The 17,582-nt window shown below is 49.2% G+C and overlaps 1 protein-coding gene across 1 annotated transcript in view; it reads left to right on the top strand.

The window, feature by feature from the left end:
* Positions 1 to 17,582, top strand: part of Adam19 (ADAM metallopeptidase domain 19) — an 85,210-nt gene that overhangs the window by 42,833 nt on the left and 24,795 nt on the right. Inside the window, exons 6-9 of the mRNA XM_041676656.1 lie at positions 8,361 to 8,553; positions 9,180 to 9,245; positions 13,631 to 13,702; positions 16,699 to 16,865. Of these exons, the coding sequence (XP_041532590.1) occupies positions 8,361 to 8,553; positions 9,180 to 9,245; positions 13,631 to 13,702; positions 16,699 to 16,865 (498 nt within the window). The remainder of the gene's footprint in view (positions 1 to 8,360; positions 8,554 to 9,179; positions 9,246 to 13,630; positions 13,703 to 16,698; positions 16,866 to 17,582) is intronic.

Below are 17,582 nucleotides of genomic sequence, written 5' to 3'. Positions count from 1 at the left end.
AATCGGGTTTGGCTGGGAGGTGATTAACAGTGGTCTCATATCCTCCACTCAAGTGGCCTCCTCCAGCCAAGCCAACTGGCTTCTCAGTGGTGTTTATAGGCTCAGCCCCTGCCACCTGCAGCCCGCAAGTAAACAACGGCTGTCCCAGGAAGGAGGAAAGGGAACCAGCAGGTGTGACCTGCTTCTCTCTGCCTCTTCCTTTGTCCCTTCTGGGACTGGAGCAGTGGGAATGCTCTTGGCTTGGCCTCTTGTAAGTCATTCCAGCAGTCGGGCTGATGGGGAAGCTCTCCGAGCTGCCCATGTGGTTCTGTTTTGCAGGCTTCCATCTGGTGGGGTCTACATGCCTTTTTTTCCCAGCCCTCTCCTCCTTCCACAGGCTAAGAGAACGAGGTTAAATTATGAGCCAGAGACTTGCAAGGCAGCCACACTGGGTCCCTGGAGCAGAGGCAGGAATGACAGCAGTGTTTAAATCCAAATAGCTTCCCAAGGCTCCAGAAGCCTGATATCGCCATGGGGAGTTTCCATAGCAACCATTCATCTCTCCTGGTAGTGTACTCCTGTGTCTGGAGAAAATGGATAGGATATATGCTAGGCAGGCTCTTCAGGCGGAAAATGAAAGGAGCCAGTACAGCCTAGACCAGCAATTCGTAACTTTCCTCATGCTGTGACCCTTTAATACATCTCCTCATGCTGTGGTGACCCCCAGCCATACAATTATTTTTGTTGCTACTTCGTAACTGTGATTTTGTTACTGTTATGAACCGGAATGTGAATATCTGATATGGAACTCCTGTAAAAGAGTTGTTCAACCAAAGGAGTCGCGACCCACAGGTTGAGAACCACTGCCCGATGGTTACCGGAGCCTCGTCTCTCTTGAGTACTCTGTAAGTCAGTTTATCATTAAAGAAAAACACCCGATCACAGCAAAATAAATCCAAATGTTAAAGACCATTTGAGGATATAATGAGAGGCAGCACTCTTTCTCACCTCTTTCCCAATTGTTTCTCATAACTTACCTCAAAAATCACCAGTTTCCTATGCATTCTTTTGGAAATACTCTCGGCAAGAGGAATCTTGCTATATAATAGAAAATGTTTTATAACTTTGTTTGTACCCCAGTCACCTTGGGAATTGGGTTAATCAGTGGCTGTGAATCTCATCAAAGATGCAGCGAACCATCTGTGTTAGTCTGCTCACTACTAAGTGTTTAAAGTAAACAGTTTAAACGGGAGATTTGGCTCAGGGTTTCGGAGAGCTCAGCGCTTCTCTGCTGGCTCTGGAGACCGTGGTGAGGCAGAACAGTCTTAGTCGGAGAGACGATAGTCCAAAGATCTCCACATAGCATCCCAGCTGGGGATCTCCGCTTCATTGAAGGTGTCAGGTGTCCATACCCTCGAGCCTGCCTCACACTAAAATCCTGTCTTGTAAATGTCGCCACAACACCCTGCCTGTGCAGATGCGTCTCCACATCAAATTCAGACTAAACGGAAGGTCCGATGATCGCTTGTGGGAAAGTTTAGCCGGTACTGGGGCTGTGATGTCTTTGACTAAACCTGTATGTTTCCCGTCCATTGTTGGGGAGGTGGGTTTTTGTTGTTGTTGTTGTTTAATTTTTTAAACAACACTCACTGAAAATTGTCATTATGTAACGAGTACAGGTTTAGGGTTAAACATCCAAACTGTACAAAGTTCTGCCTTCTCCATCCTTCCGCCCAAACCCATTCTCGTTCACGTCACTGTTCGGGTGTACATAATGGACCTGCATTGTCTACTATGTACAAGTGAGGTCATCCCAAGCACGCAGTCCAGTCTTGTGATGTTTCCGACACAGAACTAAGTCTCAGGTGCATAGGAATCTGTCCCATTACTTTAACGGGGCCATAAACTCTTATGTATTAAAGTCTGGTGAGTTGAATTATAGAGACAGCCTCTCAATGATAAACAATAAATAATCCCCCCAGATCTGCTTGATGGGTCAGCTTGATGGTCACAGCGTTTCTCTCAGCCAACATCTGGGACCCTACCAGGCTGACCGGCTCCTGGACTCTCATCCTGTGCTCTAGGGAGAGACTCTGAGGTTGGGTGGGGCATAACTTGTCCAAATGTGCACACCATGGACTGGAATGCATTCAGCACTGCCATTCCAGGGCTGTGAGTGTGCTCTGCCACTCCCCTTCCTGGTGGTGTGACACCCCCACCAGCTCTGTCTTCCACACTTACTTTTGCCCTTGTCTTCACCTTGGCCAGACTGGTCCGGTCCTTCCTCTGGGCCTTACTCTATCTTAATAGCTCGCTAAGTGCTTGGGAAGGGTGTGGATAGCAGGGTTGGTAAGACACTCAGTCCAGAACCAGGACTCTGGAAATGAGCAACCTAGGATCTACCTCAGGCTTTCTGTTAACTCACTCAGTGTCTCTTGAGCAACTTCCCCACCCACCCTGGGATTTCTTCACTTCTCAAACTCGAGTAGACTAGAATCATAAAAGTACCCTTTATCTTGGGAAGCCCTGGACTCTGAGGAGGAGGAGCAGAGTATGCGGACAGGAAGAAGTCCTTCCCCGAAAGCCATGACTTTCCTCTGCATGATGATCATCCGCCTCATCCTGGAATAAGCCCTCGGATGACAGGACCCTTACACTGTGACAAGGTCTCCAGAGGCAGACCCTTCTGAGTCTAAAAGCTGGCGACTAGGGCTGGGGAGATGGCTCAGTTGGTAAAGTACTAGTCACACAAGTCCGAAGAGCCGAGTTCAATTTCCCAGCACCGACTTTTTTTTTTTTTTTAAGCTGGGTATGATGATGCAAATGGCTGGTCAGCTAGCATAGCTTCATTGGTGAGCACCGGGCCGTGGAGAGACTTAGTCTTTAAAAAATTCGGCTTCCATATGTTTCCCACATGAACACATACCTGCCAGCTAACACAGTCCTTTAAAATGACTTTATTTATTATTATTGTATATGATAAGTATGTGTGTGTGGTGTGGGGAGGTGCTCATGTTGAGGTCAGAGGATAACTTCATGAAGTCTATTCTCTCCTTCCATCTTAACATGGCTTCCAAGGATTGAGCCCAGGTTTGTGTAGCTAGAGCCTTACCGTAGCTTAGTCATTTCACCGGCCCCGGTTGATGCTGATATACTCCTGAAGTCTCAGTTTTCTGCCCTGTAAGATGGGAGCAGAGATATTGATGCCATCGGTGGGTTCACGTTAGGTGATCCGCCCCATCTCCTTGACAGCAAGATCTTTGGTTGGCTTGTGCTGTGTCCTCAGGGGCTAGAACAGTCCTGCCTCACATCAGGTACTCCGTGCTGAACAGCTTCCCAACCAAATGTTTTATATCTCGTTTGCACAACGCGCTTCCGGGACTCCTGGCTTTCTTGGAGAATGGTCCCTGGTTGTCAGTGAGCACCATCTGATTCCTTTAGACTGTTAACACAGCTGCTCTGGGAGAGACAGCAGGGCCAGGATCCTAATCCAGGATGTCTCCTCCCTGACTCTGTGTTCACTGCTGCTTGCGCTCTGCCTCTGTCCCAGCAGGAACTCAGGACCAGGTGCCTCTCTTCTCCCTGTGCTGCCTTGGAAGTTCCCTGTGACCTGTTAATGTGGGTGCAGGTTGGGAGAGTGATGGGGAGCAGGACTGCAGGGCTGCTGCCTCTTGGGGTCTCTCTCTATGATGGGATGTGGTTGTGCAACGGTGTGTTTAATGGACAGCTTCTGGAGTGGCTCCTCTCCCCTGCCATGAAAGATGTATTTGAGTGAGTCCTGCAGTGATTTGTGGGTTAAGCCTGAACCTATTATTTTCTGACTGGCTGGCCTGCCTGGGTTCCTCTGTATGATCTTATTTTATGATTTATTTTGTTTCTCATTCTCTTAATGATGAGGAATGGGTTAGAGAGTAGCATCCTGGCCCTCTGCCTTTTGGGTTCTCAGTCCCACTTTTGATCTCTGCCTCTGCCAGAGCTAACATTTAGCAAATTGAATCAGCTGAGGCTCTTAGGTTAAAAGATGGGTGACTGTGTGTGTGTGGGGGAGCGTCTAGGTGACTTGCGGGGGGGTGGGGGGGAGGTGTCTAGGTGACTTGCGGGGGGGTGGGAGGAGGTGTCTAGGTGACTTGTGGGTTGGTGGCAGGAGAGAGTCCCCATCAACAAAGCTGGAGTCTGCTGGACAGTGCCAGGCACGTGACACCACCTTTCCAGCTCTTAGTAATCCTACATGAAGGTCCCTGCTCCTTCCTGGGGGCAGTCTCCAAGGGCTTTAGTGGGGTGGGATAGGGAAGGGGTTGCTGAAACCTGTTGCTGGAAGGGATAACCTCAGCGGTTGTCCCAAGCTTGAGATGCTCAGACTTCCTACTTCTTGAGGCAGTTGCTCAAGCACCATGAAAACACAGGCAAGAGCGTGGACTCCTGACTGAAGTTTCTGCGTGTCTCAGAGCTTTGCCTGTGGGACTAAGTGCAAACACTTGGGCCTGAGTCTCCTGGGATCGCTTGGGTACCTTCTGTAGAGTAGTGGATAGTTTGGAAGTTCTGGTCCGGGGATCTCTGAGTGCAGGTGCAGAGCTTACCAGTGGAGGCAGATGCATAGAGCTCAAGGGAACAGAGACTGTGTCCATGAAGTCCTTGGCCCCAGGTGAAAGCTTCTGATTCTAATTCCCCGGGTCTCAGACTCCTCATTGATAAAGTGAGATCCATGATGTTGCCAGCCTTATAACGTGGTGTGGAATGAAGAGAGATTAACATATACAGTCTGTGGGGCATGTGGTTAGTTAGCACACAGCAAACAGTATCTGAGGAGGAGGGAGGACCAGTGCTTCCTGTCCTCTCCCAGGAACTAGGATTCCATAGACAAAGCCAGTTGCATTTTCTGCTTGGCCTCACATCAGAGGGGAGTAGCTGGTGCCATCACCTATAGCCATATATGCACGAGGGGCATGTGTGTCACTCTGAACCCATTCTCTAGGGCTCTTATGACAGACAGTAAGAGGTTGGGGTGAAGGTTGTGGGGTGTAGAACCAGAATGCTGAGGTTCACCCCCGTTTTAATTCTTTACTTGTGTGAATTTCGGTGGGTCAGTTAATCTTGAACATAGTTTTTTTTAAAATTTATTTATTTATTAAAGATTTCTGTCTCTTCCCCGCTACCGCCTCCCATTTCCCTCCCCCTCCCCCAATCAAGTCCCCCTCCCTCATCAGCCCAAAGAGCAATCAGGGTTCCCTGCCCTGTGGGAAGTCCAAGGACCACCCACCTCCATCCAGGTCTAGTAAGGTGAGCATCCAAACTGCCTAGGCTCCCACAAAGCCAGTACGTGCAGTAGGATCAAAAACCCATTGCCATTGTTCTTGAGTTCTCAGTAGTCCTCATTGCCCACTATGTTCAGCGAGTCCAGTTTTATCCCAGGCCTTTTCAGACCCAGGCCAGCTGGCCTTGGCGAGTTCCCAGACAGAAATCTCAAGGTCCAAATCAGGAGCAGAAGGAGAGAGAGCATGAGCAAGGAACTCAGGACCGCGAGGGGTGCACCCACACACTGAGACAATGGAGATGTTCTATCGGGAACTCACCATGAACATAGGTTTTTTTTAATTTGTACCATGGGAATAATATTTGTAAGGGTCAGAGAAGTCAGTATGAGAAATAAAACACTCATCAGCTTGGTGCCTGGCCCATAGAGAAGCTCAAAAAGTTATAGCCACTATGATGACTATTACCTAACCTGCTGCCAAGTTCCTGTTGACCTCTGACCCTTTGGCCAAGGTCTTGTTCATATCATAGCAAATCAACGTTATGCCTTGTGGCCCCATGTTCAGGCTTTCACAGATTCCTATGGGTAACTTTCCACTCACTGGGTGTAATATTGGTGCACACAGGAACACTAGCCGGTTTGTGTTCCACCTCATTGTATGGCCAACATTGTAGCCATTCAGAGGAAACTGGAATGATGGGAGAGACCCTGGTCAGCTGGGATGTGGAGATAGCTGAAAACAGGATGCCTAGGTTGCCCTGGTCTCTGCCCTTTCCTGTGTGGAGTTGGGGAAGTGACTGTGGCCCTTGCTCTTTGCCCTCCATCCTCACTGTTAAGGGAACGCCTTAGGTATCTCACCATAGGCCAGGTGACTGTTGCTGTGTCAGCCAGAAGGCAGTCAGGAAGTTGACAGGCTTCCGGGTACTGCCATGAGGTCAGCGAGGAATGAGGTCAGGAAAGGTCTCCTGCCCACTAGAGTCTGTGCTGTCTTTCCTGAGAGAGTCATGATGCCTTTGGTTTGGAGTGCTCGAAGGGATGGGAGCCTAGGTAACATGCTGCCAGCATCCTGGGGATTCAGTCCTGGCTCATCTATCCCAGAGTCAAGAGCCCATGACTTGGCTGTCTCGCTTCTTTCTCTGGATAGAGGGTGGCGGTTTAGAGAGTAGGTTCAAAGGCCATAACACATTTATTCTTGACCATGGTTGATGATGCCAGGAACACTCTTCAGAAGTGTGACTAGCCACGGCCCGACTGGCCTGACTGTGGTAGGATACCCTTTCCCTAGGAGATAAGATGGCAGAGAAGGCATTTGGGCCCCATCCACCCTTAGACACGGTTTACTGAGACATAACTAGCCATGTGACACATAATTCACAGACCATTGCTCTTATTTCATTCCCACATCACAGTGGAAGGTTGGAGCATCATAGATCTTAACAGATGAGATAACGGAGCCTCCATTGATTGTTGTGAAGCCACGGGCAGTAAGTGCTCTCCGAATGTAGACAGCTCCAGAGGCTTCAGTAGGGCAGCCCTGGAAGCAGCTGCATCTCATCCATGGGTGTCTGCCAGGGCTGATGACAGGTCCTGAGTCACAGTGACTACTCCCTGCTCACTCTGTTCTTCAGCAGAGCAGGCACCGTGGCTGGCTCCTGTTGCCATCCTCAACAACTCTCGCGGTGCCAGCTGCATAGCGAGAACAGCTGTCTTTCCAACAACCACGAACACCATTGTTCCTCTTTGCCTGTGTGTTCCATTTCCAGAGATTCAACCAACAGTGAATCAAGTATTCTTGCAAAAATATTTTCTTGAACGCGTATAATTTTTTTGTCATTATTCTCTAAACAATATGATATCGGGCAGTAGCACACACTTTTAATCCCTGCACTTGGGAGGCAGAGGGAGGTGGTTCTCTGTGAGTGAGTCTGAGGCCAGCTTGGTCTAGAAGAGCTAGTTCCAGGACAGGCCCCAAAGCTATAGAGAAACCCTGTCTTGAAACCCCCCCCCCCAAAAAAAAAAGTTTTATTATTTATTTAATGTATATGTGTGTGTGCCTGAGTATATGCATGTGCATCATGTGTGTGCAAGGCCTGTAGAAACCAAGAGAGAGCATCAGGTCCCCTGGAGCCGGAGTAATAGGCATTCTGAACTGTCTGACGTGGGTACTCGGACCAATCCGAAAGAGAAGCAAGTGCTCTCAACTCTTGAACCATCTCTCCAGCCTCAGCATTTACATTTTATTTGGCACTATAAAAATCTAGAGGTGATACAAAATATTTAGGAAGACATGAATAGGCTATGCACTAATCACACAGTATATACAGTCACACAGTATATACAGTCTGGGATGTCTGTGATTTTTTTTGTTTTGTTTTCTTGGGAGTCTGGACCCTGTGGATACCAACAGCAAGAATCCTGTGGGTTTTAGGCGATAATTAGAACACATGCATTCTCAGTGAGTGAAGAGATTAGATAACTCAGCGCACATCTTTGAGTTCCGTCCTGGGTGAAAGATTGTCACGATCTTAGTTAAGGATATTTCCTCACCAGTGAGCGATAGCTGCCTCGTTGGCATGGGACAGTTGGGACGGGTAGGAATGCTGGCCGTTAAGTACCACTTGGCTTCCAGGCACAAGGACACTTGTCTTTATTTAATCTCTCAAGAGCTCTGATGAATGAGTACGTTACCATTTTTATTTTAGCGATGAGGAAATGGAGGCTCAGGGTGACACAAGATGTTTCTTGGGGAGTGTGCGATTGTTGAGCCTTAGAGCTAAATCTAGAACCTCGGTTACCTCTGCCTCAGGCCTCTGTGCTTTCTCTGATTGCTTTTTCCTGGATCTTTAAGGTGTTAACCTATGGTTGTCATATGTCATGCTAGATTTAGAGGTTTTAAGGAGTCCCAGTCTAAAGCCCTGTAATGGTTCAGGGAGGTCCAAGTGCTCTGAGATTCCGTTCCCCATTTCACACAAGTCTGTTTCTCTTTAGAGAGTCTGCGTTTGCCTCAGGCCTTCACAGAAGGGTTCATGGCCCATTATAAAGTGAAGAACCATCTAGCATATGAACCTATTCAACAGACTTTTCCAGAACTATAGGCACTGACTGGAGATTCCACTTCTCTTATCCACAGAGGACTGGTTATAGTGAGAAGTAACCTCAGCTACATCATCGAGCCTGTCCCTGGCAACGACAGCCAACACCGTATTTACAGATCTGAACATCTCAAGCTGCCCCCTGGGAACTGTGGGTTCGAGCACTCCGAGCCCACCGCCAAGGACTGGGCCCTTCAGTTTACACAGCAGACCAAAAAGCAACCTCGCAGAGTGAGTTTTTAGGTCCTCACTGGAACTGGCAGACTGATCTGAGCTTGTCCCCTCTGTGCACCCTTACTTTGGTCCCAGAAGTACTTCTAAATTGAGGGAGGATTGGTGAGAAAGAGGGAAAAGCCCCTCGCCCTTTCTTTCTTGGGATTGTTTAGTGAGACGCCAACATAAGAGAACCACTGTGTATAGAATGCTCTGAGATGCTGATTTCTGAAACTGTATAAGGTTAAAAAAAATGTCTACTTCCGCTCTTGGAATAGCCACCTCATCTGCTGTACAGAATGGTTTTTGTTCACAGTGAAAACAGAGACCTGTGGTCTCAAGGTTGTTTGGGAACTAAGCTGCCGGCACGTTCCCTCGTGGGTTGTTGGCCTCGATTTTGCCTGTACTAGCCAGTTTGGCTTTTTGATTTTTGAGAAAATAAGATTAGATCCCATGGCTCAGAAAGTCCTCTGGCAATAACCAGTTGCAGATGGAGATGGAGGGCTGCAGCCAGGACTGTTCCTAACCCCTAAAGTTAAAAGAAGGTCACAGGTTATCAACCAGCATGGTTTCTCAGCAGCTTTTTGGGATGAGCTGGAGTCAACCGTTTCTACGGCACTGATCTGCTTCTGTGTCTTCCCTAGATGAAACGGGAAGACTTACAGTCTATGAAGTACGTGGAGCTGTACCTGGTGGCTGATTACTCAGAGGTAAGGGGTCAGCCGTGGATATCAGCAGAAAAACCTCTCTTGAGGCTGCTTTGCCGAGATGTGGATGCGCTCATCTTTTTCTGGTTTATTGTATAAACTTGACCTTAAATCTGGCCAAGGGCTCTTTCAGCCATTTTAAACAGTCAGGAGAAAAGAAATCAACCCTAACCAGAAGCTGAGGAGAGCGCTTAGTGTGGACACGAAGGGCGTGACTTAGAGGGGGTTCTGATATTTGTTCTTAGGGTGGTCTGTAGCTCTTCAGAGAATCTTGCAGACCTCTGTCTTACAAAGGTAGCAGGTTCCCCTGTGGCTTATCAGATGCCATTTTCTCACATGTATCTATTTTCATGTTCGTGTTGGTGTTCCCCAAATGTCCCCAGAGCCGCAGCGTATGCAGCACCTGGGAACCGTGAGAAATGCATATCTCTGAGCCTTGCTCCAGATCCCTTCAACCCCAGACTGTCAGGGTGGGACCCCACAATCCATGTTTTAATAAGACTTTGGGGGTAGTTCTAATGCGCAGCAGGTGATCTTGGGAGCCACCAGCCTAATAGAGCAGGGTAGCCCCTTAATTTAGATCCCTCAAATGGGACAGGCCCTAAGGTTTCACAAATACCCCACACCTGGCTCCATCATTTGTTTCACTTTCTTGGGTGACTTCCTGATTCTTCTATGATGTGCTGGCACAGTGCTTGGCATCAGGTTATAGACTGAGCCAGAGCCGCCCCTTATTTTGGAGTTCAGAGCAGAAGCCCAAAACCCTTGTAGTTCTAGAGCACAAGAGCTGCTGAAGTGGTCCCTTGGCGATGCCTAGGATGCACACAGGGGACTGGGGAGAGCCTCTCTGAGGGAGGTGGCGATGTTGATGGTGACAGCTCAGATATAAAGAGAATTATCCCGAAATCGGAAGAGTCCTGTTTCCTTCCAACAGCCGACATAATATGGTATAGGGGCCGCGCCCCCACCACCCGCATTTCAATTAACCAAGTTTTCCTTCAAGTCCCACATCGTGCAGGGATACAACCACAGCCAAGCAGACTTCTGTGACCTGGCTAAACAGTTAACCAGAACTTTCTGTCTTCCACGAAGGCAGAGCTCATCACTCTGTCTCAGGTCCCCTCCACTTGGAGCTACAGCTTTCCCAGAGGCCTCAACCTAGGTGACTTTCCCTTTTCCACAGTCCCACAGTGTGGATCAGGGGAAGTGCCAGGGGGCTGGGTGGGAGTGTTCAAACCCAAGTTTGAGAGCTGCCTTTGAGTGCTTAGAGGTAGGAAGAGATGGCCCCTGAGCTCCTTAAAGAAAGGGGGGGGGGGCTCACTGGGCAGAGGTGAAGGGCTTTCAAGGGAGGGACCATTGTGGTCACTTTCAGAAGAGTTCAGCCTTTGAACTGATGTTGGCATTATTTTGTTTTTCCTCCAGCAGCTACGGGTGGGTGGGTCCTCGGGTTTTTGTTTTCTCTCAGAGTGCTGTGTGAATGGGAATGCAGTGACCAAGGCCCTCCCCCCACTCAGCCCTGTCCTACACATCACCTTTACCACTCTGTACCCTGACAGTTGCTGGGAGAAAGCGAAGCACCTTCCCCCAGGATAGTTCTCCAGTTAAGCCTTGCACCCAGTGTCATCTGAAACAGAGGTCTTTGACCATTTTTTCCCAAAAGGCAAGATCCTTTGATCAGATAAAGGTCCTGCACCTAGGAACCCTACTGTTCCAGTTAAAAGGAGGAGGATTACTCCTTTTGCCCAGTGGGTCCTTGGTGCAGGGTTTTAAAAACCACTGCATGTGAGTCTCCAGCAGGCACAGAAGGTGAAGATGGTGAGCCTTCAGCCTCCTGATGTCCAGACTCACAGCAAGCCAGGGAGAAAACGTGTCTGTTAGAAGGTGCCTTCACGACCGTGGGGCCGTCCAGAGAATCTTATTGTTGTGGAAGGGTGCACCTTAAGCATCAGTAGCCTAGGCATCTGTACCCCTTTGCTACAGGGCTGTGACTCTTAACTTCCTAGTAGGTGAGGGGCTCTCTTAGTTCTCAGGGTCATGAATGGCTTTCAGCCCTAGGCTTTGAATGATTCGTGTTGGGGTGCAATAGGCCAGGCAAGATTTGCGAGCCCCAGAATTGGCAGGCAGACATGTATTCCTGGCAGTTAATCTGAGACTATGGGAGGATAAATGACGGTAAGGATGTAGTATTTGTGATTTAGATACAGCAGCCTTCTCCTCTGGTCTCTGAACTCACGACAGTGAACGGGGGTCTCTGGGTGGGATAGCAAGTGCCTAGAATTGAGGCTGTGGTATTCGTGTCTAGAGAGCTGTCCGCAGTAAAAGTGAGCCAGTAGCGGCTCTCTGCCTAGTTCTAGGTGGAAGCTTCTGACCGTATCTATTCTATAGGTGTGCGGAGTATAAGAGGGCTCTTTGGGTGGTTCTGGGCATTTGCTCATTCATCAAGTGAAATAGAATGTAAGAGCAAAGAGTCTGGTTTATATCAGAGAAGGGGAAAGAAGGGCTATAGACAGAGACCTTTAAGAGACTTGGTGGTACCAGAAGGATGTGAGGCATGTGGAAAAGGCTCACATACCGTCCTAGAAAGTCTAACACCGAGACACATTTTTCTCATGACCAGGGATTGTAAACTCTAGCCATGGCCATGTGAACCTACCTCATGTTTCAGTGAGTAGTATACTAGAGGCCGAGCCACAACCTTTGGTTTATGGTAGCCTGGAAGTTTCTAAGCCCCCAAGGCAGAACTGGGTGGTTGCGGTTCGCCAAGCGGAACTGGGTAGTTGTGGTCCACCAAGCAGAACTGGGTAGTAATGGTCCCCAACCAGGTGGTCCGCCATGCTGAATGAAAAATGTTTACTCTGCGTTGTTTTACAGAGTAAGCTTACCAAACCCTGCTCCAGAATCTTCTGGGAAACATGATACACTGCCTTAGCTATGGTGGCCTTATTGGGCCTTACTGTTTGAGGACAGGATTAAATTATCTGGAAGCCTGAAATCTCATTGCTGCGTTCTAATAAATATTTACTAGATGAATGGAAATACTCTGCCACAGGGCCAGTTTAGCAGCCGGGAAATCTTCCTAGTGGAAACTTCTAGATTAAACATTCCGCAAAGGCCTGTGCAATAGGGTCCTAGAATTTAACTCTGTATGAGGTAAGGATAGCGGTGGGGTTCTCTTCTGGTGAGTGAGGGTCCCAAGGAAGTCAAGGAATAATCTAGAATCTACAAGAGAAAGGCAAGTGGTGCCTTTCTCTGTATGAGGGCTGGGACACAGCCCTTGCCCAACAAACACTTGTGGGTTTTATTTTATTTAGCGGTTTGTTCTTTTTCTTCTTTGGGTATTCTGGTGGAGCAGGAGGGAGGAAACATGGGAGAGCTTGAGGCTGAGCATACACAGTAGCTACCTACAGTGAATCACTGGGTATCCAGACCCTGTGTAAGAACAGCAGTAGACAGGGATGTCCATCATTTGGGGTGCGGGGAGGTTACAATTTTCAATTTTTTATCTTTACAATCGTCAGAAATCTTATCTGACGATTTCCTTCTTTATTGAAGGCAAAAGAGGCCCGTTCTTCTTTTCAGACAGAAGTACTAAATAGGAGGCCTCCTCTTGGGACTCGAGACAGACATTCTAATTGAGTACAGCACAATCTTCTCTCCTGTGCTTGATTATCAATGTCTGACTTCACAGACACTACAGAAGGCACTGCCAGTTGGAATGGCAAGCTAGGCAGCACCTGTCTGCTGATGCCACGTGGTCCCGTTGGCGGCACCCTCTGTGTGACATTGGCATGGCCCTCCTCCGCAGTTATTCTGTGCAAGTTCTCAGCGGGTTTCTTAGCTCTTTTCAATCGCGTACCTCGAGGATCTGTCATTGTACTTATTTCTGGCTCTCTCCCCCATTGTAGTGGAAGCTCCTGTAGTCTTGGGGTCACCATGTGGCATTTGTATCCCCGCTTTGTGCTAAGCACAACAGCATATCCGTAGCGTCACTCAGCAACCATTAGATCAGGGTTAAGTGACTACATGCTGGAAGCTCTGTAAGATGTAGGAAGGTGGCGTCCTTGTGGGGTGATGAACAAAGCGAGAGACCAGTAGGTCCCTCTTCTGACTAAGCAGTTAGCCAGAGGCCTTGTAACTTAAAGCACAGGAAAACAGGGCTTACTTGAAGGGCTGCAGGACGATAACTGGGTCCACCCCATGTGCTGTCTTGAGCTTGGTGATGGAGGTGCCAAGCGGGATCTCTGTCAGGTCCTACCCTTGGTGAACTGTGGGAAGCACCATTGCCTAAAAATGCTTGCACGCCAAAGACAGGAGGGTAAGAGCACATACAGGTCCCAGAATGGTCCTTGGATGAGAGCCGTGGGAGGGTCTCACCTGGTTCTGTTTAGTTTCAGAAGAATCGGCGTGACCAGGATGCCACCAAACACAAGCTCATGGAGATCGCCAACTATGTCGATAAGGTAAGACCAGGTGTGCTTTCTGGGGGAGGTAGTGGCACCTGAGACGGTCTGCAGGACAGGAGGTCACACCTCATTGCTGAATTGGGCATCCCCAGCAGGTCCTTGAAGGGGTGCTCGGTGCCACAGCTGCCGGGGAGGGGAGCACGGCAGAACCCTGACTGGAAAGCAACTTCTTTGGGTTGAGTGTTGGGGTTTGTTGGTTTGTATGGGTGTTTGGGGGTTTTGTTTTGCTTTGTTTTAATTTATAAAGTACAAGCATTGGCTTCATTCAGTGGCTTTCAGTTATTTTTATGGTTTTCTGACGGAATCTGTAAGAATGAGATCTTATGCCCCTGCCCATGGAGAGGTCAGATGGAAGCAGCCGGCAGTAAACAGCAGCCAGACCCTCAGCCCTGTCCCTCTGACCTTCCTGACATCTGAAGTGGCTCTTGAGGAACTTCGGGCGGGCGAGGAAGAGCCTAATTTAGGAAGGCTTTGAGGATGTGTGTCAGAGTTCCTTCTAGGTGAAAGCCCAGCATTCCTTTGACTTAGGAGGGGTTGAAGTAGGTCAGGCCCAGAAGGTACATAGAACCTTTAAAAGTCAGGGTGCCCGTCTGTCTGGAACCAATTTGTGAGACGGTCTGAGGATCCCCTCTTCTGGGAAGACTACAAATGGCTGTTTCTGTGGTCAGGATCGTTGATAATATACACTTAGGAAATTAGCAGAGGTTTGAGCTGCACTAAACAGGACAATCTCAGACCTGGAAGTATTCTATGTAAAAGCAAGTTCCATCCCAAGAGCGCAGAGAAGGGAACATGGCCGTGAGAGCTCTTCTTCACAGTTTAACAGTGTGGACTTTAGAAAGTAGACCTCGGTGTGCGCTTTGGTTACGTGCCTCCTTTCGAGGGCTGGAAAAGGGGCGGTATCGATAATTGAACCCAGGGCTTCATGCATCCAAGGCAAGTGCTCTGCCACTGACCTACAGTCTCAGCCCTTGGGTCACAGGTCTCTCTGAGGCTCTGATAACCATTTCAGGACACAGTAGAACTTGAAGGCTTAAAACTCTTGGCCTGCTAGAAGTTCTGGGTCCCAGCCGCTGGCCTGGAGAGACGGCTTAGCCACTGACCCATAAAAGTTTTGAACATTCAGGGCTGAAAAATGCAAATTTGGTCACTGTGAAGTCATTAAACCAGAAGTTCTCAGCCTTGTACTCCACCTCCCCCCACCCCCAACCCCTCGTCCTCATCAGCTGTGGAAACAGGCCACTGGCATGTAACAGGTGAAAGTCAAACACTGGCCTTTCCTAGAGGGAAAGATTCTAGGGGCATAGTAGGGGCCTAGATCCAGCTCCTACCTCAGCAACAATGGCATCTCGATGATCATACATCCAGATTAACATCTGGGAAAGTGTGTTTTCCCCGGGGGTGGAGGGGAGACTACAGGAAGCTGGTCATTCTGCCACCTGTGTATCAGCCATTGTCCTGGAGGCCAGGGAGCTGGAGGGCTTGGCTGGCTGGCTTTAGGAATTTTCCTCCTGTACTGGGTGGTGAGAACCTACCTCTAGGCACTGATGGAAAATGGAAGTGGTATGTTGGTAAACACATCAAACAAACAAACCCAAAACAGCAGCAACCAAAGTTAAAGATGTAGGACAGAAGGTAGCTGCAGACTGCAGGTGCTGGAGGAAGCCCAGCGCCTTGCTGGATGGTCCATGCGTAGATGCCTCTAACTTCCCTCCCAGCACACGAGGTTAATCGCTCCCAGGAGGGTGAGGCACGTGAGCGAGCGCCTCTGCAACTTGCTGAGCCAGCTCCTGGGCTTGAACATCGTGGCACTAAAACTGGAAGGGAGACACCCATGTGCTGAATCAGGAGCTCAATCCACAGCCTTTTCCCTTAATTGTAAGCAAAGCCAAGTTCACTTCCCTAAAACACTCCTTAGTGAAGCCAATCCAGATGCTTTGGGCTTTCTATAAGGATTGATGTGGCACAAGATGCAATCAGGAGCCTATCTCGGCTGCAGTCCCTTAGGGGCAAGTGAAGAATGGAGATGTATGTGTGTGTATGTATAGGTATATTATGGTATATATAGTATATAGATTGTGTGCTATATGATCCTAGCTCTCCAGCAGCAGATGGTCACAAGGGCCCTGAAGGTATAATCTCAGTTCATCCTGGCTCCAGAGTCTTCCTGCTGAGACGCTGGGCAAATTTCTTAACTTCTCTAAGCCTGAGTCCTTGCCTTGCTCAAGAAAAGTGCCTGATACTCAGTGGTGCCCCAGTTATTATTTTTAGCTGAGGATACCTCCCCCTTTTGATTGATGTAATCTGTCCTTTTGTGGCCTCTGTGTACACGAGAGTTTTTTCTCCCCCCTGTTGTTTTTGGCGTGATATATAAAGTGCCTGCTAGGCAGGCATAAGGAGCTGCTGTCCCAGCACCCACGATGGCATTGCGCCTGTAACCGTGTAGCTGGTGGGGGAGTTAGGGGACAGAGACAGGTCCCTCCCTGGACCTACAAGCCAGCCAGACTGAATCAATGAGCTCCTTGTTTAGTGAGAGACCCTGTCTCAGTGGTGTGGGGAGAGTAATGGCAGAAGGCCCAACCCCGACCTTTGGGCTCCACGTGTACATGTGCACACACAGGACACATGTACATACCACATACACAGTCACTGACTCAGTAGCGTCAAGGTCAGATCATTAAAGAACCCCTTGATGGGTGGGGTTTTTCCCCCTCCATTCTCTTCTTACCTCAGTGTTTTCTAAGGCAAGATACTCCTGTTTGGGCACCAGAATGCATCTCTCTGAAGATCTTACTTGCTTCTTCCTGGAGCCAGTGGCAGGAGACTGACCCCAGTGGCAGGAGAGTACCCCAGTGGCAGGAGACTGACCCCAGTGGCAGGAGACTGACCCCAATGGCAGGAGAGTACCCCAGTGGCAGGAGTGACCCCAGTGGCTGTGCTCTGAGCTCCTAGTCTGGGCAGTGAGAGGACCTGGCCCTTCTGTGTCTTGGCAGTTTTACCGATCCTTAAACATCCGGATTGCTCTCGTGGGCTTGGAGGTGTGGACGCACGGGGATAAGTGTGAAGTCTCCGAGAACCCGTACTCTACCCTCTGGTCCTTTCTTAGCTGGAGGCGCAAGCTGCTTGCCCAGAAGAGCCACGACAATGCGCAGCTCATCACGTGAGTAAGCCTTTTCTGGTGGTGGTGCATCAGCTTTGGCTGCAGAAGGGGTACTCTGCCGGCCATGGGGTACGAAGTTCACCCAGTCTTTCCCCAGGGGGGAGAATCAGTTGTGCAAGAGCTCCCTTGCTCCCTGGCTAATTAACCAGGCATTTTTCAGACCCAGCACGCCTTGCGAAAATGTTAAAAAGTCTAAGAATGATAACAGTCCTCTGACGTGTTTCCCACCCGTGTGAGAAAATGAGCTTCACCCATAATCAGCTGAGGCACGTGACTGTCTACTAGGGCCGTGGATGACTCCTGGTCACAGCTGACAGCCTGCCACAAATGTTCTTCTAGCGAATCAGCTACCCCCACCACCGCCACAGGGTGCAGGCCCCCAGCTCCTTCTCATGCTTCTCCAAACGTCTCAGGGCTGAGTGCCTGGGGGGAGGGCCAAGTGGCAGACTGTAGGACCCTCATGGGAAGGCTTGGTGGGAGGAAGCTCTGGCCAAGGGCTGTGTTGAGTTTTCAACTGCCTCTGAGAGAACAGAATACAGCCCCTCAAGGGGGGTCGGGATATACCAATGTTGGCCTTCCAGGGTAATGTGAGGTGGCCATACCAAAACGCCCGTAGATAATGAGCCTTTGCTCCTTTCCCTTGAACACAGCCGAGTCAACAGTCATTCCAACCCTGATACCTTAATTTACCCTCTCATAGCAACTGGGATTGCCAAT

Source organism: Microtus oregoni, unplaced genomic scaffold, assembly GCF_018167655.1.
Source record: "Microtus oregoni isolate MIOR12 unplaced genomic scaffold, Mior012 000027F_ref0000203, whole genome shotgun sequence".
In the NCBI taxonomy this organism is placed as follows: Eukaryota; Metazoa; Chordata; class Mammalia; order Rodentia; family Cricetidae; genus Microtus; species Microtus oregoni.
This window is presented reverse-complemented; position numbering and strand designations above follow the sequence as displayed.